The 25,799-nt window shown below is 43.0% G+C and overlaps 1 protein-coding gene across 2 annotated transcripts in view; it reads left to right on the top strand.

Moving 5' to 3' along the window:
- The window catches only part of GRIN2B (glutamate ionotropic receptor NMDA type subunit 2B), a 283,055-nt gene extending 258,423 nt beyond the window's left edge, over window positions 1-24,632 (top strand). For both annotated transcript variants that reach the window (XM_028745807.2, XM_077934916.1), the window contains one exon: window positions 733-24,632. In XM_028745807.2, the coding sequence (XP_028601640.1) occupies window positions 733-2,631 (1,899 nt within the window). In that variant the 3' untranslated portion in view covers window positions 2,632-24,632. The remainder of the gene's footprint in view (window positions 1-732) is intronic.
- The last annotated feature ends 1,167 nt before the right edge of the window (window positions 24,633-25,799 follow it).

The following is a 25,799-nucleotide window of genomic DNA, read 5'->3' as shown; positions in this document are numbered from 1 at the left end:
AATGACTGGAGGCTATGCAGAGGGTCAGGAAACTGTGCCAAGTGAATCAATATGTTGTACCTCTAAAAGACATGTCCTGACAGCCTCAAATTTCTGACTGGTTATATGTTTCCTCAGACCCGTTTCCAAAATCTGTAAACTAAAGAATATTTGCAAAGGAAGGAGTTGGACTCTTTTAGGGTATTCTAAGTAAGAAGTATCACCTTGAATCACGCCTAGAAACTAAATGTAAACAAGTGCTGTGGATCAAAAGCTTGTCTAATGGCCTATCTGCAGGAGTTGGAGATTCAGAATAATCTCATGTGCATGATTACAAACTGTCTGAAGCGCTTACCAGAGCATTGGAAAACAGTGATCAAATCCTGCAGCTAGTGCATAAGGTGTGACCCTTAAACAGTACTCCTGACCACAGCACTCTGAGCATCTGATCTGTAAGAAAGATCTGCAACCATGTCTAAAAAAACCAAACCACTTCAATAAAGGTCTGAATAAATTTCTAGATTTATTTCAGTTTAATAATGAAAGGGCAAGGGATAGAGGGGCAAAGGTGGAGGAAGATTAAAAGCGGAAGAACCATTATGAGAGTGTCTAGATTGTCTCATCTCCCAACGATATCCCACTGAGGATCCTATTTAGCAAAAGACAAGGTTTTTTGTCTCAGTCCTCCAAGCTCTGCAGCTCCCCTGCTGGAATGCTCCTCTGCTAACCTCCCTTTGCTTTCCCCCTTTGCAGGGTATTTACAGCTGCATCCATGGAGTGGCTATCGAGGACCGCCATTCTTCCATGAACTCCCCCACTGCCACCATGAACAATACCCATTCCAACATTTTGCGCCTGCTCCGAACAGCAAAGAACATGGCAAACCTTTCAGGTGTCAATGGCTCACCACAAAGTGCCCTGGATTTTATCCGTCGCGAATCCTCTGTCTACGATATCTCTGAGCACCGCCGTAGCTTCACTCACTCCGACTGCAAGTCTTATAACAACCCCCCCTGCGAGGAAAACCTCTTCAGTGATTATATTAGTGAGGTGGAAAGGACCTTTGGTAATCTGCAGCTGAAAGAAAGCAATGTTTACCAAGACCATTATCATCACCACCATCGCCCTCATAGCATAGGGAGCGCCAGCTCCATCGATGGACTATATGACTGTGATAATCCACCCTTCTCCGCACAGCCTCGATCTCTCAGTAAGAAGCCATTAGATATCGGTTTGCCGCCGGCCAAACATGGCCAGCTAGGTGACCTTTATGGCAAGTTGTCTTTCAAGAGTGACCGATACAGCGGTGGAGGAGCACACGATGATTTGATCCGTTCAGATGTCTCGGACATATCGACTCATACCGTGACTTATGGCAACATTGAGGGCAACGCTGCAAAGCGGCGAAAACAGCAGTATAAAGATAGTCTAAAGAAGCGGCCAGCCTCGGCCAAGTCACGGAGAGAGTTTGATGAGATTGAACTGGCCTATCGCAGGCGTCCCCGTTCCCCTGACCACAAGCGCTACTTTAGGGACAAGGAAGGGCTACGGGATTTCTATTTGGACCAGTTCCGGGCTAAGGAGAACTCACCGCACTGGGAACATGTGGATCTGACGGATATTTATAAAGAGCGGGGAGATGACTTCAAGCGTGACACTATAGGGGGAGCAGGGACATGTACTAACAGGACCCACCACAAACACGGGTCGGGGGAGTTTGGAGCAAACAATGAGCACAAGCACAGTGTTGTGAGTGGGGTACCAGCGCCATGGGAGAAAAACCTCACCAATCTCGATTGGGAGGAACGCCCTGGCGCTAACTATTGCCGCAGTTGCCCATCGAAGCTGCATAACTACACTCCGACCGTGGTGGGGCAGAATTCCACCCGCCAGCCATGCATCCGGTGTGAAGCCTGCAAGAAGGCTGGAAACCTCTACGACATCAGTGAGGACAACTCCCTCCAAGAGCTGGATCAGCCATCTGCTCCTGTGCCCGTGGCAACCAGCACCTCCACTACCAAGTATCCTCAGAGCCCTTCCAACTCTGCCTCCAAGGTGCAGAAGAAGAATCGCAACAAGCTACGCCGGCAGCACTCCTACGACACCTTTGTGGATCTGCAGAAGGAAGACGCCGCCCTGGCCCCCCGCAGCGTCAGCCTGAAGGACAAGGGCCGCTTTTTGGAGGGAAGCCCCTATGCCCACATGTTTGAGATGCCAGCCAGCGAGTCCACTTTTGCCAACAACAAGTCCTCAGTGCCCGCCACCAGCCACCACCACCACAACAATCCTGGCATTAGTGGTGGTTATATGCTCAGCAAGTCGCTCTACCCCGACCGGGTCACTCAAAACCCTTTCATCCCCACTTTTGGGGATGACCAGTGCTTGCTCCACGGCAGCAAATCCTATTTCTTCAGGCAGCCTGTGGTGGCAGGAGGGCCCAAGGCCAGGCCAGACTTCCGAGCCATTGTCACCACCAACAAGCCGGTGGTCTCGGCCCTCCATGGGGCTGTGCCAGCCCGTTTCCAGAAGGACATCTGTATAGGGAACCAGTCCAACCCCTGTGTGCCTAACAACAAAAACCCCAGGGCTTTCAATGGCTCCAGCAACGGGCATGTTTATGAGAAACTTTCCAGTATTGAGTCTGATGTCTGAGTGATGGGGAAAAGCATGGGAGGGGATGGTGCTGGAAATGCAACGTGTGGGAGGGGCAGGTGGTGGGTTCAGACCTAGTTCCCATTTGCTACTCTTCTGCTACTCTTTTTTTCTTTGTGGAGTATTGGAGTTCTGCTTAGGCAGCGCTGATGCGAAGTGCCACCTCTTTCTTTCCCCAGATCCCCCATCCCCGATGATCTCTTTTCATTTCTCCACTCACAGTTCCATTCCTGGCCATCACATGTCAGAGCTTAGTAGCTTAGCTTGTGTTTTCACAGTTGGGAAAGGCAAAGGCATGGTTGAGGAGAGGCCAGCATACGAGTGGGAGCAATAGCCGCAGAGTTTGGGGTTTTCTCGGCGCCAAACTGTGATGGTTAGTACAGATACGAGAAGGTGGCCTGAGGCGGAGAATGGAAGAGATAGAATGGGCATGAAGAAGATACAGGTCTTCTTACATATGTACTTTTAAGCAAAATTGATGGGACGTGAATAGTGTGGGATCAACTTAATGCATTTTATGTTGATTACATGCAAAAAATCATTCAGTTCTTTTGTGAAGACTCTGTGGGTTAAAGGCTGAAATATGGAGTTGCATATATACATATACATATATATATATATACTGAAGATAAAAATGTATTGAAATCTTGGTATATTTACCAGGGGGAGGGGAGGTTTGATATGTATGCAGATCTAGCCAGTGGTCCAGTCAACAGTAACCCAGTGAGGTCACTTCTGAAAGACGAATTGGAATGATAAAAGTGAATGCCAGTGAAACTTTCAGCAAAAGTCTTGGGGAAATTCAAATGTTGGGGTCCCAGGGGAGGTTTTGTTGCAGGTTTTGTGCTACTCATGAACAACTTGTTAATTTTGAAATGGTGAAATATCAAATATGGGTTGGTTTATGCACAAGCTTAAATGTGAAAATTAATTGACACGAACCATCGTAACAACATGAGTTTCTTATTGCTACGATATTTAGTAGACAAACCCAGCAGAGCAAACCTTTCCAATGCAAGGGAACATAAAGGGCAGTGAATCAAAAGAAGAGCAGGGTTGGCAACTCAAGCTCCACTGTTGTTCTGATGAATTTAATCTGGCAGGGAGAAGGCTCAGCCATTGCTCCCGCCTCTAGCATATCATGCAACACGAGCAAGATGAATAATGGAAAGGCTTTCTCTGCTGATGGTGTATTTCCTCTGAGTAGAAAGTGGAAGAAGGCGGTGGTGGGAATAGGGCCAGCACAACTCAGACATATGTATATGTGTATTTATTGAATATATTCTTATATTTGATAATTATAGTGTTGTGGAAATACACGGCTTGTCTTCCACAGGGCATGAGGAGATGACTCATCAGATCCTACAGATGCTGTGGTGACGACTGGAGAGCAGAGTTGCAAAGATGTGGGGAATATTGTTGTGAAGGGGACCGGCAGGTTCAAAAGTGCAAAAGCGGTATCACTTAGCATCTTGAGAGTTGTTCTGGCCCTGTCCTCAGTGCATATGGTACTGATAACAGCAGTTTGGCTACCAAGGAGGAATAACTGTAAATGCAAGTTAAAATTAGACACTTGTTAGAAGCGATATTGTTTCGTTTACAGCAGGAACCCTCAGGTAAGGGCAACAGGTCCATTGTTGCTTCCCAAAAATGTGGCAAAGCACCTCACTTTTTCATGGGTCTGTTGTTTTGCTTTCCTAACTGGAAAGGACTGTGAAAAGTGCTCTTCGGCTATCTTGGGCACATTGCAGTAGAACTGAACGCATGGACAGGCACAGGCCCTGAGCTTTGGAAGCAGCCATTCTTTTTCGAGCCACATTTCCTGCAGCTGATTCTCTTCTCGTGTATCCTTCCAACCATACCCTACTTGGCTTTATCTTAATACCTTTCTTGCATTTAAGCCAACAGAAGGCCTTGTTTTTTTGGTAGGCAGAGGCCAGGAGGAAGGGCCCGAACATTTTGAGAAATGGGATTCCCCCACCTCCTCTGGATTTACTAAGCAAGTTATGGAAGGAGGGACGCCCTCCCTATGGTTGGAGGAGTAGAATGCCTTTTTGTTCCTCTCTTCTTTCTCCTGTAAAGCAAATAATGCTTGCTTAGCAGTCTGCAGAACATGGAGTGAACCCTCTGACAAGAGCAGTTGAGAAGGCATTCATTTCATTTGTAAATATGATTTTCTTTTCTATTACATTTTGTACAAACTAGTGCTTCTCTTCTTGTGAATATTCAGGTTTGGAGAGAAGAGGGATTTTAGGTTGTCCTCCCACCCCTGCAACGTTCAGGCAATGTGTCTGGAGGTTGTTTGATGTGGGCCCAGGCTGTTAAAAATGGGGGAGAAGGAAAGAAAACTGCATGCATTGAATACCTCTATCTACACACCTGCCACCTTTTTTCTTCATGGTTCGAAAATATATTAGATCACCTCTAGCCTTGCTAGCAGGGCTTTCATGTTCTAATGGAAGCACACTATATCTCCCTTGCTTGATTCTAAACTCCATACCATAACCCTTCTCTGGAATCTGGGTCCTGGGCATTGTGCTGTTTTCCCTTGGTGATGAAGCAAACCATCATTTTGAATGTTCAGTTTAGATCATCACCCAACACTACAGGGACTTCTCCAAAGTTAATGTTGGCTTGGAAACCTTGGGACTGGGAAATCTCAGTTTACTAGTACTTCTTAAGGTTTATTAAGCAGCTGGGTTTGATCCTACTGATTAAGCCTGCCTTTGGCAGCTATGTCAGTATTCCCATCCCTCAGCTGAAACCAAATACAGTTGAGAATGGTACTTCGGAGAAAATTAAACTGAAAAACAAACCAAAAAGATGCTAACTGAACTCTCAGAATGATTCCAGATCTTTGTTTTGGATGACGGTTCACTATGGTTCACATTTTCTTATAACCTTTTTCTCTGACCCTAGCTCAATTTAAACGTTGAATGACATGTTTACATTTATAGTGTTTAGGTTTGATAATATTAAAGTGCTTTACAAATTTTAATTTGTGTGCACAGAGTGTGAAAATTGTCTGCTTAAGGATAACAGGAAATGTTGGAGGACTTTCAACAACAATCCATTTTCAGGTGTCTTGTGTGTTGCCTTGACACATGAAATGAGCCTCTGGCTTTCTTTCCCCTTCTCTTTCATTTGAAACATACATTTTTCTTTCTCTTGAAATTTGACCAAGAGGGAAAGGGTTGGTTGGAACACACACACACACACACACACACACACACACACACACACACACACTCTTCTTGGAACACTGATTACAATTTTGTAATTTAAAATTCTGAGTGTTATTTCACTAAAAATAATCGAGTGAACATAACAGGAAATTTTAGCAGCAGGTGCTGTTTATGCTAGAATGGAGGCTGTGATGTTGGTTGCTTAACTTGCCAAAAAAATACATGAGACTTTGTATGAGAGGCCAACAAAAGTGAATGTTTATCAGCTCAGAAACCCAGTTTCTTCTTCCTCTTAGAAAAATGGGATGTGTTCCTAATATTTCTGTCATTTCATAACATTGATTTCCCCCCCCAACATGAACTAAGGGTGTTTGTTTTGCATGGGTGAGTGGTTCTGTACCTGAACATACATAATGTAACTGGTATGTTTTTTTCCCAGTCTGGCATATCTTGCCATTAATGTCTTTTAGGAGGATATATCGAAATACTTTCTAAATGCTCATACTTCTGGAGCCATGGCAATATGTATGTAATAAATGTTATGGTATAAAGGAGGAAAAGATGGGGTGGGGTGGGGGAATGGCAGACTTCCCAAGCTGTTAGACATTAGTATGGCATGCTGCCAGACCACTTATTCTGGCATTCTTTCATGGAGGTGGTATGTCTGCCAATGTAGCAATACACCATGTTATGTTATGTTATATCCTGCCATAATGTGTGGTGCTCCAGAAATTTGGTGAGTGGGGTATTATGCATGACACAAACATATCAAAGAAAATGGGTTGACCCTGCATCAGCACTAATCTCCAGGTTTTTAGAAGTATACTGCCCCTCTCCATCCCCACCCCATACTCCCTTGCACATGTAAATCAACTAGTATCTCTCATACCTGCCAAAATCCAACACAATCCCAGTTTGGGCACAGGTATTCCGGCAGCTTCTTACAACCGACTTCCTGCAATTCTTCAAATTCCTTTAATAAAAATCTACATCATTCCTAAATACAGTCATCGTTAGGATAATCAGAGGCTAGTTGCACAGAGGAACTATTTTGTTCCAGGATGTTGTCAGAACAAACATGTATGCCTCATGAGTTTGCTTAGATCAAGCATGGCTGTATCCCTTCTTGTCCAAAAGAGCTGGCAGCCTATTCATGATTGTACTCCGTATTGCCCACTTGCTCCCAAATGGGACTTGTGTTGGTTTCATTCTATCAAATCCATCAGATATAAGCGCATGAAGCTACCTGAAAGATCGGGCCCTGAAGTTCCTGGCAACAACAGAAGAGGACCTCAACCCCTCAAGCTTGCATTTTGCATCCTCTCCCATAAGTGCTTCCCTACAATTACATACTGAACATACCAGGTCTGTCCAAGTGGAAAACGTCCACTCTACTTCTGGACGCTGCTCGAATATGAAGAAAGTAATTAGTGGGACACTAGCTTTGTCCCCCAAGGGCTTATTTCCAGTTTGTAGCCAAATAGGCTTCCAAGCCATAATTCTGTTCTTAATATCCCTACACCCTCACCACTGGAAAAGTTGGTTAGGGTTATAACCGCCAGTTATAGATCCAGACATATAGCATCATTTCCATTATGGATGGGTTTCCATTTCTGGCACCCATCCAGACAAACTTCAAACTAAACCACCACATTTTAAAAACTTTTATTTTAAATACTTTGAAGGCCCGCCCTTTCCAGCCTCTGAATGTTATCAAATTCCCTTTATTGCTGACAATAATGTGTATTAGTGTAGAGTACATCTTGACAAAATTAGAATATTCTCTATTAGCAAAGTCCAGTTAAAAACAACAAAGCAGTGCTATGAAGATTGAAGATCACTTCACACAACCAGACCAGCTTGGCGATAGACCAGTGAGCCAAGGAGGGGTATAGACAAAGGGCACCCCCATAAGCTTCAAATTAAATTGCCCTCCTCCATGATGAGTTGGTGGAGTGAGTGGATCCAGGCTCAGGTCTGCCTGTGGTAAAGCTTAAATCACATACCCAGCTCACGTGTCATGCCGTCTGCGAAGCTGTGGGGTGTGCAACGATTTGACCACGTGTCAGACCGAGCTGGACCCATTTGGTCAGCAAGCCCATCATGCCAATTCAATCATTTGAACTGGGCTCAAGATAAAATCTGTGTTATCACTTATTCATAATTTAATTTATTTAACCTATCACAAGTGGTTGTAATGAATACCACAGTTAAGTTCTTGGAAGGTCCGACCTATTCCATTTCTTTCATACACAAACATCACATACTAAAAAGCTGAATAATATATATGTAGGTCTCACATAACTTCAGCAAAAAGCCTGAGTATGTATGGACACATCTCAAACATCAAAATCAATATATTTCAGCAAACATTTTTGACTCTTTTTAGTCACAATAAAGCATTTTATCAAAGCAGAAACAATGCAACATTTCCTGACATTGTTTTTAATGTTATGTATTCATGTTGTGCCATATATATCATCCGCTTATTTGATTGCGGTTATATGTAAATATAAGTGTACATATGTACAGGAGCTAATTACAGCAGCTATATTCAGGTTGGGGGAAGAGGGTAATTTTTTTATATGTACAGTATTTCCATATTAAGCAAAGGCATGGGGAAGGGGAATTGACTTATGAGTTGTGGTTTTCCTTGGTCTGTGGTGTTTGAAGTTGTTTCAGTGGTTGCTTTTGCCAGTTTGGGAAGTTTATCTGGATGTTCTATGTGTGTGCTAAGAAAGGGACTCATGTTGGGGGAGGTTTGGGGGCTGGTGGCGGGTGGGGAGGAAAAGGGTGTTAATAGTTTCCTTAATTAGAACATGTATTGATAGCTAGAGATTACATGTTTGAGATTATATGTTTGAAACACCAGGCTACCCCTTTCCTTAGATTGTCTGTCTTTATTTTCCCCCCTCTCTCCTCTGAAAACTGTCCCATGTTTCTCTCCCTTCCTTTTCCTGGGATGTTAGTAACATCCACCATTTCATCCACCATTTCGATATGTGTGTCTTTCTCTGACATCGTTCAAGGGTCTTCTTCACCCACTTCTTCTGCAAGGAAAAGCCATTTTCTAACATCCCTCCTACACAGCAGGTTGTTATTCTGGATCTTCTACGTAAATCCCATGTCAGAGCCTCACTCCCCATGTTCAAATCTGACCATAACTTCACCTTACTGAAGTGTGTTCAGATCTCTTCTGAGGTTTTGTACCTCATTTCTTTGTTCAGCCTACTCTGCTTCTTTGGCTGCCACCTCACCCCCTCCTCCTCTCTTGCTGTGCATATGTATTTTGGGCATCTAAAGATGGCATCTCTTTTCCAAGCAGAACCCTTTCATTGTGGGAAGTAAAGCTAGTGTGGTAGACTCAGTTGAGTGTTGGATTTGTACTTCCCTACTCAGCCATGAAGCTTGCTAGATGGCCTACTCTTGGAGAGATGAAATTGGGATTATCCTAGATATGCCACCCTGCACTATTTGAAGGAAGGGCAGGATTTTAATTATTTAATATGATTAAAATATAAATAATCCTGTTGTTACCCAGCCGCCCACATGCTAATAGGTACATTTTTGAAATCACCTGGTATTGCTCTTCAACTAGTCAGGTAGTGGCAGAACAGTGTACCGTCTGTGACCTCCTTGGAAAAGTTCTTTTGACTCTAATAAACAGTTGGCATGATTTGACAATTGAGGCATGGACACAAAGCCAGGACTTGTTTTTCACCATGCTTTCTCTCATGAGGGTCCTCATAAATCCCATCAAATGCACTTTTGTCAGCCTTCATTTCAACCATCTAACATTGTTTTACCTTAAAATTGCATTCTTATTACAAGAAGTCTTGTTTATAAGTCTTTAAATGGTTGGTTGCCCATCTTTATGTCCTCTCTAATTTTCTCAACACCCTTTTGTAAAAGTGCAAAATAAAATCAAAAGTATATCTAGTACGCTTACCCTCCCCTGTTCCCTCTTGCTACTGCCCTTGTTGTCTAACATCAACCCTTTTGACACCCTGATCTTGTTATCCAAAAACACAAGACAGGCCTGCTGGATCAGGCCAGTGGCCCAGCTAGTCCAGCATCTCACAAGGGCCAATGAGATGCCTATGGGAAGCCTGAAAGCAGGACTTGACCATAGTAGCCCTCTCCCCACCCTTGATTCCCAGTGGTTGGTATTCAGACACCTACTGCCTTCAACAGTGGAGGCAGAACCATGCCAGAATAATGAGCTCCTCCCACAAAGTGGCCAGTGTTCACCCCCCTCTTCATTGAGCCAGCCTGACTCATATCTCCTTATCCCTGGTGAAGGAAACAGACTCGGTGTCTGAGAGTTTGATTTCCATTTGGGAGGTACGGTTTATGCTGAGTACAACCCACCAGAACATTCTCTCGCCTTGTGGTGGATTCCGCCCATTGTTTGTAGATGGGTGCCTCCTCACCCCCCCCTTCACTGCATTCAGGGATGTTCCTGTGTTACAGACCTGTCATAATCCTCACCTTCTCCTTTTATTTTTGGTCATCTTCAAATGTTCTTAGCATCAAGTTCATGTGTTTTAGGCTACCAATAGTGGTGTGGAAAACAATGGCCTTAGAATGTTTTCCCTGAGAAAACAAAATAGAAAGAAAGGGCTCGTGGTAGTTGATGTTTTCTTCAGCAGCTGCAGGTTACCAAGGAGCTGCCCTCACCCTTCTGTCACATGCAGAATAAGGATATTAATGTTTTGTTTGGCTTTCTGAACTGTGTATTGGGGTGGGGATATGGGCACATGCCAGCCTGACCATCTTTTAAAGTAAAGTGGGGTTCAGGGTAGCCTTTCAGCCCAACAATTTGCCTTTTCAGTTAAAAGCATCTGGATTTGCATTGTGCCTTTGTATTATTCTTACTGATCTGGAAATAACTTTGCTTAATAATATCTCCCCATGGAAAACTGGTAATTGAAATCTATTGGTTGACCAGTTCTCTAGCCAGTTAACTAGCTTTATTTGTACTGATTTTTACCATAATGTTATGTAATGCTTATTGTGTGCCTTTTATTTATGTAGCAGTTTGCAGGTCAATCCAATCTGTTTGTTTTAGTAGCAGCATCTGAAACAATGATTTGCAATTTTCCTAGCTCAAGTTCAATTCGCCCTTTCTACAAGCCCCAATTGCAGGGTGCTGCCTAGGGGCAGGCGGAATCGTGCACCCCTCCCTCTGGACCATATAACTACTCTTGTGTGACCTAACTGTTCTACAACAAAGGCAGGGGCAGCTGCCTTTATAGAGATCACGTCCCAGAATATATACAGGGTTGTGGAACAAGCCATGCCCTTTTATTGACTCTGGGACCCTTCCATCTAACCATATGTGTAAGATCTGGACATGGGGAGTTCTGTTCTGGATAAAGAATGTGTAGAATATCATGAAGAGCCATGACTAAAGCCAGAGAGGATGCTGATGTTTCTCTCTACTATGTTGTAAGCTCCACTTGCATTGTGGTTTGTGAGAGGGAAGCTGAGAGTATATATAGTTTTATCTTAAAGGCAGGTGTTAGTTTTTGTGATTTGCTGTAAGCAGAGATCAAAAGTAAAGCCTTGTGGAATGAGTTGTTATTATTTTGCCAAGTATAAAACTGCTCTTGGTTGGAGGCTCAGTGGGCGTGGCAAAGGACTTTGGCTCCCTCTGAAAGGTTGATTTTATAGCTCAAAAGTCCTGTGTGCACGTGGTGCACATTTTCCACCTGAATAAAGTGGACTGAGAGTAGCTTTACAGTGTACATATAGCTAGATTTGTAGACAGGAAGGACTAATGTGTGGCCTATTTTTCTGTGCAATTCATGATAGGCAGAAGAGATTAAGAACCGATTTGAAGGATTCCTTGCTAGCCAAACATCATTCCATAGAAGTGGGAGAATTTGCCCCTCTGCAACTTGGATTCTGTTATTCCCACAACCCACCAACTCCCTTATGTTTTTAGTGGATGGTGCTGTCAGATGTAGGGCAATGTGTTATTCAGTATTTGGATAGTATGTCACAGATGCCTCCGATTGTCACTGATGACTGCCTATTGCTCTTATGTGCAACATTTCCCCTCTGTGCTGCTTCTGTTTCTGCTATCGACTGCATCATCATCCTTGTTAGTGTGCCAGGCTCTTTTGCTTTGCAGCCAAGGGCTGCACTGTCTGCAGCACAACGCCTTGCTTTTCTGCCATGTCCTTCTTATTCACAGCTGGGTGCCAGGCGTCTTTCACTTGGTGCCAAGCTTCTTTCTGCCTTGCTACCAACTGCTGTGGTGCATACATCACTGAGTAACCTCTCATACATCTCAGAGGAAACATTGCTTGGAATGCCCTTTGGGTGACTCCTGAGACTATGGCAAACCCATCAACACCCTTTAATTAATTGTTCATCCTCTGTTGGTTCAATTTGCACTATTATCATGGCCACCTTTACTCTTTAACAGGATGAAATTTAGACTTTCTTGCTAGCTAGCAGATAACTGATTTGGATTTAGGCTAATGTGTTTCTTTGCTGAATAGTGCAATTGCTAAAAGGCATATTACAGCCAGTACCTGACATCCTGTCTTGTTGCAAGACTCTGGCAGGGTCATGGGGGGGAAGTGGGAAGGTGCATTTACTGCAATCCTCTCATTTCCCAAAGCCAGTTTGTGGATTGATAGGAGAGTTGTATGGGTGGAGATCAATTTTCAGCATGAAGCACTGCAGGGACCGATTTCCTCCCTTCATGCCTAAAAAGAAGCTTTCGGTGGGGATATACATATTTGGAAGGCAGCACCAGGAAAGGGTTGAACCTCCACCCTCCTGCAGCCATGATCAAATTCCTCCTTCCCATGGCTGCTTTAAGCCTAAGCAAGAAACACTTGAGAGGTTCAATCATAGGTCTCCGGTATTAAGATTCAGCTTAGCCCAGAGATACAGAAGAGAGTTGGGGAAAGGAAAGCATAAAGGAGGTATAAGAGGCATGGGAAGGACAGGAGCAAAGTCTCCTTATTGTCCATAACATTTCACAGTCCAATATTTAGTTCCTAGTATAAATCATTGGCTTTGGAAGCCTGAATCAATTACGGTGTTTATTCAAACAGGCAGGCAGGCAGGCACACACAAACCACTGTGAAATGTGTGTGCATGCTGTATGCATACTTTTAGCTAAGTTGGGGGAGCTTGGGTGGGGGGTAAAGGAGGCGTAGCCTGCAATACAGCGTTAAGATAGTTTCCAGTCTGTGTTGTTCAGATGGGAGGCTGTGTAATCTGTGTTTGTAATGTGTTTGATGGTAGGACAGTTCTGAGATGTCATTGTTAGAGAGCAGAGCTTTGCAATATACCTCTCTGGTCTTTTGTGCATCAGAAAGTTGCTGTTCTGTCTCATGCTCTCTCATTGGGGTGGGGTGGGGGCTTTTCCAATGATTAGGGGGCAGAAACCCTGGATCCTATTCTAGTTATATAGCGATGCTAGCCCTGCTTCCAGAAGCATCTTCTTCCAAAATCACTGATGAGGGAGTCACCATATTGTGGGAGACAGCAGTTCTGTTGTTCACAGCTTTCAAAAAGCACAGCTGAAAAGGGTGCAGCCAGCAAAGACGTCTTTAAGGGAAATCTCGTAAAACATCCTCATTGGCAACATGTGTTTGCCTTGCTTACTGAAGTTTTGTTTAGAACTAGTACAGAATGGCTCCACCATCACTGCAGTAGACAGCTGATACAGTGCACAGTAAACAAGGGCATTCTATAAAATAAATAGTTGAAAACTGTAAATGCAAGAATGTCACGAGCTGTGGTGGTGAGTGAGCACATTTCTCACTGGTGGTATTGCAGGTACTCTGCAGTCATTGCCTATGCTGCTTGTGCAAATGCTGCAATAGAGACACTGCTAGAAATGTAGATCCCATATCACAAATGAGTAATGACAACACACTTACAGTCCAGTTCTGTGCAGCACTCTGTGCATCCAGGAGCCTAACTACATATAATATTAACAGTATGATTTACAATCACATTGCATGCTATTTTTTGAAAAAGAATACAGGTGTAGGGATGTGAGTGTCAATAAGATCAGGGTACACAGGATGAGAAGGGTTAAGCTCTACTCAGATGCAATTTGCATGAAATTCCCCTCCCTGCCCAGCACAGCTACTCGCATTACATACCAAGCTCCCATTGGCATTAGTGGGGATTCTCCCTCCCCAATGTTAATTTCTGTGTTGGGGGGGGGGGGAATTTATGGAGATTGTGCCAAGAGCAGGAAGGATCCTGATAACAGTTGTTTCCGCTGCACTTGATATTTACTTTTTAACAACACACAATGTGATTGCTAATTACATCATTAATGTAATGCGTAGTTAGGCCCCTAAAGCCACTGAATTTTGTGGGATTAAGCATGTCAAACTTGGTGTAGAACTGGACCGTGAATGTGCTTTAACAAACTGATCATCTGGAAAGCTCTCTCCCTTTTAAAAACTAACTGGGAAATTTCTAACAAAACTTTCCTAGTGGGGAAAAAGCACTTTGCCAACATTTGGCCACTAGTAAAAGAAAAATCTCCAGACTGAAATGGAGCTTAATTGACAATTTAAACTGACTAAAATGAATGTTTTGTGTATGTGGAGTGAATGGTGAGACCAAGTTAGAATGATTCATCTGAAACAAAAGAGATTCTGAAAATGAATGTAACTAAAAATGTAGATTTCCTTCTTTTGTCTGTATTATAGAGAGAGAACACAATTTACAATTGACAGAAATAACAATTTCAAGCAACATTTCCCAAAACAGCAAGGAACGGCAGCATGAACCACATTACTGTATGATTCTAGGCTTACTGCTGTTCAAAGACCCAATGCTCTTCTTCATCTTTTCTCTTTTATGGGTTTTCACAACTTCCCTATCCTCATCCATAATGAATGGCTAAATCCACCAGGTTGTCTCATTCAGAATCTAATTTCTGTACATTTACTTCAGCTAGTGCATCCTTACGGTGTGTGTGTGTGTGTGTGTGTGTGTGTGATTGATTGATTGATTGATACATAGAATCACTATGATTGATTATATAGAGTACTGTTAATCAAACATGGATTGCTGACGGTCCTGCATATTATATTGTGCTATTTACTTATATACAGTATTTCTTAGTCACCTTTTTATGTGGGTGGGTGTCATCTCATAATAGGGAATGGAGTGATAGTTGAAAGGATTGGAGGAAGCAGGAGCTATGCATATAGGTATTCACATAGTGACTTGTGTAAATCAGAGCCACATTCTCTTTGAAAGCATTGTAACATATATTACAGCTCAGTCTTGCCCTTCTCTTTACCTCCATTGGTCTTTCTTCCAGTGTTTTCTGGAGCTAACATTACTGGGGAAGAGGGGGAAGACAGTTTTCTGAAGCCTATGCAAGTTACTGAGCACATCATATACATTCCAACACTTGGAATGTTGGTCATCTGAAACAGACTGTCAAGTGATGAGACATTTACCACACTTCTTAATCTGCTCAGAAATATTTAGAAACTGTAGTAATAAAATTCATCACTTGGCAGGATGTTTCAGTTGACTGGCGTACCAAGCAATAAATATGTACCTGGTAAGTTACCAGTTGGTCCATGAACATCTGTAGTCACTTAAAGGGAGTATGGAATTCATACGGAACAAGATGAAGAGAAAGATGAAAATAATATATTATTCCTTAATCTCCCATGTATGGAACCAGATGCATGCAAATGGCGTTTGGGTGAATAAGACCCACATTGGAAACAAATTCACTCCAGTTTAGGTGGGTAATTGTAAACTTTGGATCAAACAATGCATTTATCACAATAAACAACCTCCAAAGTGCCATAAACAGTTCCAAAATATGTCTGTCAAAGAGAATTGACAGTCAAGACTTCTGGTTAGAAGTCCTAGTTAGTTGATCTGTTGGTTATAGTATGGATAGTCTTTTTTCAGGTTTTAGATTTAAATCTGGTAGAGTTGAGAAATTTCTATAAAATTCTAGTATGAGAGATGGGAGATTGTGTTTCAAGTTTTAAAATAATTCACATTTGCCCAGATACCTTTGTCCATAATTCTTGGAGCTTCCTCCAATCGTTCCAGCTATTCTGCATTATGAAATCACACCCATTCACAGAAAAGGGCGACTCAGAAATCAGGAGAGAAATAAATGTTCCTCCCCAGTGAAATTCCATTGGCACTTTGTGCCATGTTTTTCTGGGTATCTCCAGCCACTCGGGAAAACCTGGATTTTCCCAGTCTTTTGGTTAGAGTCAATAAATCCCTCCTGTGTTGAATCTTGTCATCTCATATATTTATTTTTAATGTAAAGAGAACAAAGATGATGGCAGCAGGAGGATATGGGATGACCAGTAACCCTCGCTGCAAAAAGAAAACTTACAAATATTTAAAAAAATACCCTTGAAATATTTTGGGGGAAAATTGTGAATACTTTTTTATAGAAAAGCTAATTTTTATGTAGCATGAAAGTCACCAAAATAAAATGATCAAGAACGGAAGTTGTGGCGAGAAGTTTTGTTGATGGGGGGCGGTGATGGGAAAAGGGGAGGTTGTGGGGAAAATGTTTGTGTGGAAGGGAGGGGAGTTGCAATGCATGGTGGGGAGTGGGGTGGGGTTGATGGCAGTCATGAATGTTCATGTGTTGTTGAAACATGAAGCACCTTGAAGTGAAGGTCATCTCTTAATAGGGAAGGCAATTGTGGTACTTGTAGGACATCCCAGGGGGTGGCTTCCCAGACTGGCACTCAATAATATGTATACAACCATGGCCTCTGCCAAACTGGGTGCATGAATACTGTACACTATTTGGGGGCACTTTGGGGCAAAAATTGTCAACAATTTGGGGAAATAATAGGCTGGGATTTGGCCAATGCACAGCATATCATGTTGCCACCTCAAGGGGAAATTTCCTGAGGGAATGCAAATGTTGTTCAGAGAACTTGCTCCCCGCCTGCCCCTGTGGGTTGCTGGCAGTTGTGCATGTCTGCTTCCTGTGGTTTGGGGCCAATGGGTGATGTGAGAAGTCTGGCTCCTCATTGGTGGCATTCCTTGGAGGTTGGCTGCTTGATTGGTCCACTGCTTTCTCCAAATTATTGTACCGTAATTTTCCTACCCCTGTCAGGAGCCTGTCAGAGAGAGTTGAGAGATTTAAGGGGATAGGAAGCTGATAGTTTGTCTGCCTGACTCTGCCATGGAGATGGGTAAAAGGGAGAGGATATTTTCTTCGGGGTTGGGTGGGAGGAAGGAGAGGGGGTAAATATATGGAAATGCAGGTGAAATTCTTTTAGGGAGTGGATCTCTTCAAGGGGAACAATATGGGTTGGGATCTGTATAGTAAGTTAACTGGTTGGCCTTGTGTAAAGTTGCTGTTGTGATGCAGCAGTATGTAGTGTCAAAGAAATTGTACTTAAGGGCTCAAATCCCACTTCTGCCTTGTATTGGGTGTGTGGCCTTGAACAAATTGATTGTCTCCAACTGGTCCAGCACTGTTTACAGCAGTGGCCTCCCAAATGCCTCTGCAAAATTTATAAGCAGGGCATGAAGGTAATGGCATTGTCTGTTCGTTTCTTATGCTTTTCATCCTGTTTCCCTTACCTGAATATGTGTTCCAGAAAGTTTTCTCCACCCTCAGTATCTTGATCATATAATCAATCTCATGTGTGACTTGACTTGTGGCTTGTGGTTTGGCTCAGTTTCTTGAGGAATCTGTTCTGCACATAGAGTTCCCAGATTTTCTCTGGATTGTTGATCTGTGTGGGCCTGATATCATTGTATTGCTTGGTGACTGGCAGGAGACTTGTATTATTATTATTATTATTATTATTATTATTATTATTATTATTATTATTATTTAGCATTATCTGACCAGAAGGTAAAATTAAAATTCTTTGGTTTTCCAAAAGTATTTTATGTGTTTTCTAATCAAACATAGATTTGCCAAGCTTAATGTTGTCCAGTCACAAAAAATAATAGCAGGTTTGAATTCCTTACACCCCAAAACTTATTTTCAAGGCTCTTCACTGAAGAAATTTGCAGAAATTAAGTTTCACCCCTAAAATGACACGCCCAACTGGTGAAATGTGTAAAAAGCAAAGGGTCTGTTTTCTTTGAATGTAATGAGTAAAAAGACCCACTGTTCTCGTCAACTCCTTAAACATGTGAACTCTCATTAGATATTTTGCAAGTTCATACGCTGCACTTATCTTCTGTGGTTTAAATTTTGTTTTTCGCTATTTATTAAATTTATATACTGCCAGTGTCCTTAACATGACCACAGCTTGTAACACAATACATAATACAGACACTGTCAAGGCTGAACAGTATTGGGTTGTGAAAACATTAACATTAAGATTCTACAACCCTGTAACCATTCCATTTTTCCCTTTAAAAACAAACAAACATCTGAGGAACAATCTGGGAGAGCTGCTTACACATCTCCCATTCACTTCAGTGGAGTTTGTGCAGGAGAACTTTACTGGAGTGTTGTGCCCCAGTTTAGTTTTTGATGTATAACTAGACTTTTGGTTGCATCTGTTTTGGTGTTTACCATCTTGCAAGCATTCCATTAGCAGAAGCATATTTTGAAGCACCAGCTAGCACTCGTTGTATGGCTTTTGTATTGTGCATCCCTGTGGTTTTTCTGTGTACATATGTTCCCTTGCCCTCTTTAAACCTAGCCCTCAAAGTAATCCCATAATTTCTGGCGTCCCTCCTGATCGGTCTAATTCCAGAAATAATTTGATCTTCATACCCAAATGGACCACTGGCCAAGATCTTAATATTGAATCACAGGAAGCAAATCTATTCATCCACTCTGCATATACTGCCCAGGCAGTTTCTATTAGGCTTTAGTGGTACAGCAAAAATTGGTTGGTAGTTTTCTGAAACAGGTTGTCTTATTACTTCAAAGTAAAAATGGAAATGTGGTAAAACTTCCCCCTTCCATCCATTCTTTAATCAGGTGCAGGGCAGATGATAGGTTCTACTTTACAGAGCACAGCCTTCTATATGAAGGTCTCTTTGGTTTGAACATCTGTCTGGCCCATGTCCATTTTAAAGAGAAAGGAGCCACAGAAGGGAGCACAGCAAAGCCCTTGAAGGAGGGAGAAAAGGAGTTTGGAAGTTGCCCATCAATAACACTGGGCGGTAAAATCAGCTGCCACACAAGCCAATCTCGTCACAGTCTTACCCAAATGAGATGTACTGCATTTTTGCATAAATTATGGAAATTGTTTCTAAATTTGTATCTCTACATATAAATTAGCATAGGCCAATTTTATGCAGATAAATACCCTTTTCTCCTCTTTTTTGATGATGGATAAGTGTGCTCTTGCGGTGGTTAAGTAGACCGGGCTCTTTTCCCTAGAATGCCAGCACACAATAAGGGTTTGAATGTTGTTCCAGGTAGCCTCTACTGAGTTCACGTCTTCCCTTCTTCCCTTATTCTTCTGGGTTGGTAAGATCTTAGACCAAAGAGGAATGGATATTATCGCCTCTGAGCCGCTGTGTGGAAAATCACCTTCCATCACACAAGCAGAAATTCCAGGCATTTTGTGACTTTCTCTGCCCTATCTTAACTGCTAGCTATATATCCCTCCTATATCCAGAAAAGAATGGCTTCCTGGGCTGCTTCCTTATCTGAACTGTTAAGCTGAATGCCATGAAGCATTTTCTGCTGTTCTCTCCGATTAGCCAGCCTTTGCCAAGGAGGTGCGAAACTGAGGCCTGGACATCAAATCCTCTTGCTCAAGGTTAAGTACGGGCTATGCAATTGCCCTTCAGCAGTTTGCTCTCTTTCTATTAGCTGTGGTGGACACTGCAGAATGTTAAGTGAGTTTCTCTGTGTGAGTGGAACTCTCTGAAGATAAGTAATGTGGGAGATTGTGTACGTGTGCCTGCATGCAGAGGGACTGTGGATAGTTTCAGTACTTTTTTCAAGGAGAAATTCCCCTTAAAACTCAAGCCAAACCTTCCCTACACAGTGCAAACAATGAGGTTGCCATTTTGGGTGCTCTAATGCATCTCCCACCCACGGCCAAATCCAACATGCTGGTTTGGGATGTTGTGTCAATTTTTCTGTAATGTCTGTCACTGATGCCCATATAGGCAGCCCAGGAGAGTGAAGACTGATACATGTCATAAAAGCAGGTTAATGGGGGCCATGACAACACATTTGCAAATATCTAACGGTGTGGTTTGAAAGAGGGAGAACAACTGTCTGACAGCCACTGAGGGGCAGAGGCGAGGTGACTAGTATACAGCATACAGAAGGCTTAGAGTATGGGGTGGGTCATCATTGCTCTGTTTATACTAGTTTGTGTGACTTTTACTGCCATGATTTCTCCCACAGATTTGTGAGCATTCTTTGTAAGAGATTCCTAAACCCGCTCAACTATATTTCCCTGGGGAGAAGGAAGGGATGACCATGTTTGGCACAGATATGCCCATTGAGTATTAAGGGCCAACATGTAGTGACAGACCCTGTTTATAAGTAGGTAATTATCTAAATTATTTTAAATTATCTTTGTGTCTACAAAGTTGTGGCCCAAAGGCAAACCTTTCTCTCATAGCAAACGTGCCCTTTCCAGTTTCTATGGTGGCAAAAACAAATTATTCCTAAACAGGGAAGTAACAAGCAGCTTTCAACCATGAGAAAGAAAAGCAGTGCTAGATTTCATTAGATTAAGTCATAATTCAATTGATAGAGACGCATTTAAATAATGTGGCCGAATTTAAAACAATTCGATCCTTTCTAATTTCATAAAGTCAGCTGAAAAGGGGAATTTCAAAGGGAGGATGCTCGAGGAATTTGGCAGGCTGAAATCTGAAGTGGACTTTTTCTTCGGGACTGATGTGTGGATTAGAACATAGCCCTCTACAGAATCCAGGCTTCCACCAATTCTATGAGGTGGCCTGCCTTCCTTCCTTCCTTCCTTCCTTCCTTCCTTCCTTCCTTCCTTCCTTCCTTCCTTCCTTTTAAAATCCCCTTTGTTTAACAGGCAATATCTGCTGCATGCTATATGTGGCTGCAGGTCCCTCACAGGGCTACTGTATGAGAGGAAAATGGCTGCCCCCGTTTAGGCAGCCATCTTTTTTTCTGTACCATGTCCCTGTGAGGAATGTCACCTCACCACATGCCATCACTCCCCCAGGGGCATTTGGGACAGTCATGCACTCTAGCCACTTCAACAGATTTTGTTTGTTTGTTTGTCAGAGACCATTTTGAAAACTACAAGTAATTTATTTGAAAACACATTTGAAATAATTCAGCGGAGGGTGCCGAATTTTGGCGTTGCACAGGGCACCACTGAAATTTGAAAATCCAAAGTCTGCCACTGCAAGGACACATTCCGGCCAAGCTCATAATAATAATAATTTATAATTTATACCCCGCCCATCTCAAGGAGGGTGTGTTATAGAGGTGGTGAGGGGTGAGGCCTGCGGAGAAGGAAATTACCTTGGAAAAGTCCTGAGAACTGTATAGAGAGATCTGAAGGGTCACATTCAGCTTCTGGGCCAGAGGTTCCCCTCTCAGCTCCATATGTAGACTAAAACCTCATGGAGCTTGGAGTGAAGACTATATCAGGCCATTTTGAAGTAAGTCTTGAAACACCTCACCATTGATACCTACTTCTGAGTGTCATGTTTTATCATGGATTTGCACACTATCTAAATCAGGCATAGGCAAAATCAGCCCTCCAAATGTTTTGGGACTACAACTGCCATCATCCCTGACCACTGGTCCTATTAGCTAGGGATGATAGGAGTTGTATTCCCAAAACATCTGGAGGGCTGAGTTTGCCTATGCCTGATCTAAATGGTTTCTAGACAGGTGTGAAGATTAAGACCTCTCCTTTGATTCACTGACTATCTAGACATTAACCTTAAATGTGTTTATGTTAAGAGTTTACATTAACTGGTAAATTGACAGATGCTATCATTTATATACATTATGCAAATTGTTTTGCATAATCTTGCCTTGTACACAATTACATAGTATTTGCTGATGAATAAATTGGGTATTTACAAATAATACAAAAAGCAATCAGAGACTGTAGGCTATGGGCACGATCCTGCCCCCGTTCCATCACTTTTAGGGCCAGTTGATTTTAGTGAGAAAATTTAAGTTTATCTTTCAATGCCTCACATTTAAATTTCAGTGATTAAGTATGACTGGATCATACTTTGGGAGCACCACCTGCCAGGAAATCTGCACAAACTGTATGACATCAATGGGAGTTATGTGATTCCATTGCTACTCTTTTCAACGGGGCTTGCACAAGAAAACCTCTTGGTGAATGGTGCCTGTTATATACTTTATACTGGATTTCAGAGGGAATGTAAGAAGTCTGGAGGATTGTGAAGGTCCACACAGTAGCTCTCTAGGAATCTAGTATAGGATCAGTGGTTTTGCTGCCTGCTTCAGGAGTTACTTTGCTTCCACGAATACTTGTGTATACTTGAGCTATTGTGAAGCCACCATATGACCCTGCTCCTCTTTCATCTAAAGAAAATGAATCCTTTAAGCTCTGTCCCTGGACTGATGACTGCTCAGGGACATTCCTGGCCCAGGGTGCCTTACTTATGCCTGTTCCAAACCAATAAGTCTTTATCAGAGGGCCCAACAAGGATACTTCACTCGGATTGACTGCTAGTAATTCTCCTTTCTTTCCACCATCCCAGTCCCATACTGGGCCTTTTCCCAAGCTTAGGCAGATAGGCTTCCTGGTCTGAAGTGCATTCAAAATTCATGGGCTTCTGGATCACTCCTTCTCTTGGATCGTGACCCTGGAGTACAACAGCTGTAAGGGCCTGAGCTTCCATAGGCTGCACATGCTATAATACAGTCGGCAAGGGATTTCTCCTCATCCATGGCTACAGCTTGCAGACAGTCATCCTCCAAGCCACCTTGCATGTTCCCTTGCATTTTTTACATATTCTCTACCACTTTCCCCTGACTGCAGGCCTCAGCTACTCTACCTTTGTACCATGATCTCCAGTTCTTTTTCAGTTCATAGGACTCTCCCCTAGCTTTTCATTTGGATCACTGCTGGAAACACCCAAGACAGACAAGAGTCTGTTGTTTCTCAGCTACTAACCCTTCAGCACATTCAGAATTGATAGGGAACTCCTTAGCTATCCACATGGCAGCTCTTCTGTTGGGTCTCTGGGCCTGTCTTGACTTCCTTATAGCTGACGATCCAGTAAAGCTCTTACCTCTTGATATGCCGCCTCCTGACTCTTGCTTGGAGTTGCTGTAATTTCTGCTGCTCTCATTTTTTGGCTCACACCAACTCCAGGGTGGGTGGGTAATTTCCTTCTTTGTGACCAATCTTAAGTGCTCTCCTCTTCCTCAAGCAGCGGGAAGCAAAGGGATAGCATCCCTCTATTTTATTTAGTTTTCTTTGGAGAAAGAGCATGGGATACTTAGGCTATCTTTGGTAAACTGCTTATTTAACATACAAACAGCAAGCAGGCTGTTATAATATAGGTAGCACAGCCACTAAGCCCTAGATTAGACTCCCAGAGCACAAAACTGTGGACCTACACAACCCTCTGAGCTGCCTTGAATTCTACTAACTTGCAGCTGAAACTCTCTAGTTCATGCTGTCTTTACCCCCACAGTCAAACTGCCAACACACTCATGCAGAGCTTTGTCTCCCTACCTGCAATCTTTCCTTTCGTTGTTCTTTTTGGTTATCCTCAACAAGACAGTCAATGAATAAAAACAGCATAAGGAAAAAGACAGCTTAGCAAAGGCTCATAGTAATTTGCAGTGCAATCTCATACAGTTAAAGCAAATACAATCAGAACAAGCCTAAAAGGGAGGAGGGACTTTGATCAGGGAGGAAGGAAAAAAAGGCAGGGGCAGGGATATGCTCCAGCAGAGTCTCCTGGGCATGTACTTCATGCAGACAATCCCACAGAGAGATCACCTGTGCAGAGGCGTAGTGTGGGGAAGGGCAGGGGGGAACATGGCCCCGGGCGCACATCTTTGAAGGGATGCAATCAGGTGCCCGCATGACAGGCATGGAGTCTTGGCAGCTGAGGCATGGCAGCAGGTGGCTTGGTCTAGTGGGCAGGTGGATGGAAGCAGTGGGTGAGGGGCCTGTTAGAGGCGGGCTCCGTTCACCCTCCGTGTGGGCTTTGTGTCCCTCTCACATGTGCCCCCACCCCTGCTGCAACACTTGCCCCACCCTGATGGCCAGCAACCCATGTTACACCACTGCCCCAGTGTTCTAGTGCTAATTTCCGTTGTGCTGTCTGCTGAAGGTGACTTCTCCTATGGTGTAAGGGTACATGAGTCTTCTGACCACTGAGCAATGAGAGGAGGAGTTTACAGGGGACATACATTCCTTCCAGTGCTGTAGCACCATCCTTTTGCCCATCAAGAAGGCACACAACGTGCTATTATGTTGTCTGTCCATCGAAGTCCCTCAGCGTTGGAATATAACCAGTACAATGTGAGCATCCAAGAGTTTTAAGTTCCATCCTGCTGGTGAATTGCCTAGCCACGAGCTGATTAGCCCTGATTTACCTTCAAGCAATCAGCTAAACATGGGTCACCAAGGGTCAAAACAGTAGGGATGGGGATGGGTCAATAGGAAATGGCCACAAGCAGGGTGGTGAGGCCTGTGCAAGCCTCTTTATTTCAGTAGGTTTGTGAATGCATAACGCTGAGCTGGATTAGGACCAGCGTGTGTGCAATTTGCACGCATGATGTTGGTGAAGCATGCTTGAAAGTCTAGCTTAGTCCTTCAGTGTGAGAATCTCCCTTACTTTATACTGTGTTTTCTTTGCCAGTTGGGTTGGAACAAAAAGTGCCAGCCCAGTACCTAAATAAGTCTGCAAACAAAACCTCTGCTTATAGACATTTCTTATCCCTGTAAGCTCCATAAATCCTGCAAAGAAAGCAGAATTCTTGGGAGATTTCTCAACTTGATATCAAGGGGTTTGGATAAGCTCTGCTTCTGTAGCTAAGCTTCCAGGGGGGCTCTTCTGTATGGGATCTTCAGATTTTATTTTCCCCCAGCCACTGGCTTGCATTGTCTTCCCCATGGGGTAAGGTGTTCTCTCTGAATACTACTACAATACTGACTGCATATTTTCTCCTCCCCATCGCAAAAGAAGCAAACTGTGTTATTTACAAAGGTGTGCTTGTGACAGTAAGACTTAATTCAATTTCATAATCATATGCTTCATTCTCTCAACATGGTCACCGGACTCTAGTCCTAAAGATACGGGCCTTGAGGAATATCCAGCTGTATCAGGGTAGGACTTTACCGGCTTTAAAAGTTGCTTTTATGTGATTAATTGGCTTGGCCTTTTGATGCAAATGGTGGAGGATGGCTGAACAATTCCAAAAAGAGCAAGGACTGGTCACCATTCCTATCATTTCTGTTAGTGCAGTTGAGGGACTTTGTTACAATATGTAGGAAAGCATGCAGTTAGCTTTCTTTGGGAGCTAAATAGGCCTCAGCGATGAGGATATAATGGAAAGATGTGCTGTTTATTAGAAGAAAAGCTTTTTCCCACTTGTAACTGACCTGCCATGTATACCTCTATTTAGATTCAAAAGAAAAGTCTCAGCAGCACACTATGTTCAAAATAAATTTCCTTCTCTCAACCTCATTTGGATGACCTCATCTGCAAACATCCATCAAGGAACCTGTAATTCTTGGTTTATGTCCTTTATCTGGTATAGTTCTTCCTCAGTATCAGCTCAGTTGATCAGTTTCAGTGGGAGGTCTCAAAGGCAAGTGGCTGAAATCCAGTTAGGATTTTGCAAGTGAATTTAACAACTTGTTTGAGTAAGAAAAATCATTTTGTTGTCTGGATCCATCAGTACTTTGACGGTGGCAGGAGGCATTCTGGTTTCAAAGCCAACATATTGACTTTGGGGGTTAATATTTCAGAAACTTGAGGACTTTTTTTAAAAAAAGTATCAATATTTGGATTTGTTTCTCTTGTTTTTAAATACTGTGGAAT

This window comes from Podarcis muralis, chromosome 10 (genome assembly GCF_964188315.1).
Source record: "Podarcis muralis chromosome 10, rPodMur119.hap1.1, whole genome shotgun sequence".
Lineage (NCBI taxonomy): Eukaryota > Metazoa > Chordata > Lepidosauria > Squamata > Lacertidae > Podarcis > Podarcis muralis.
The sequence above is the reverse complement of the archived record's forward strand: the minus strand, read 5'-3'. Positions and strand labels throughout refer to the sequence as shown.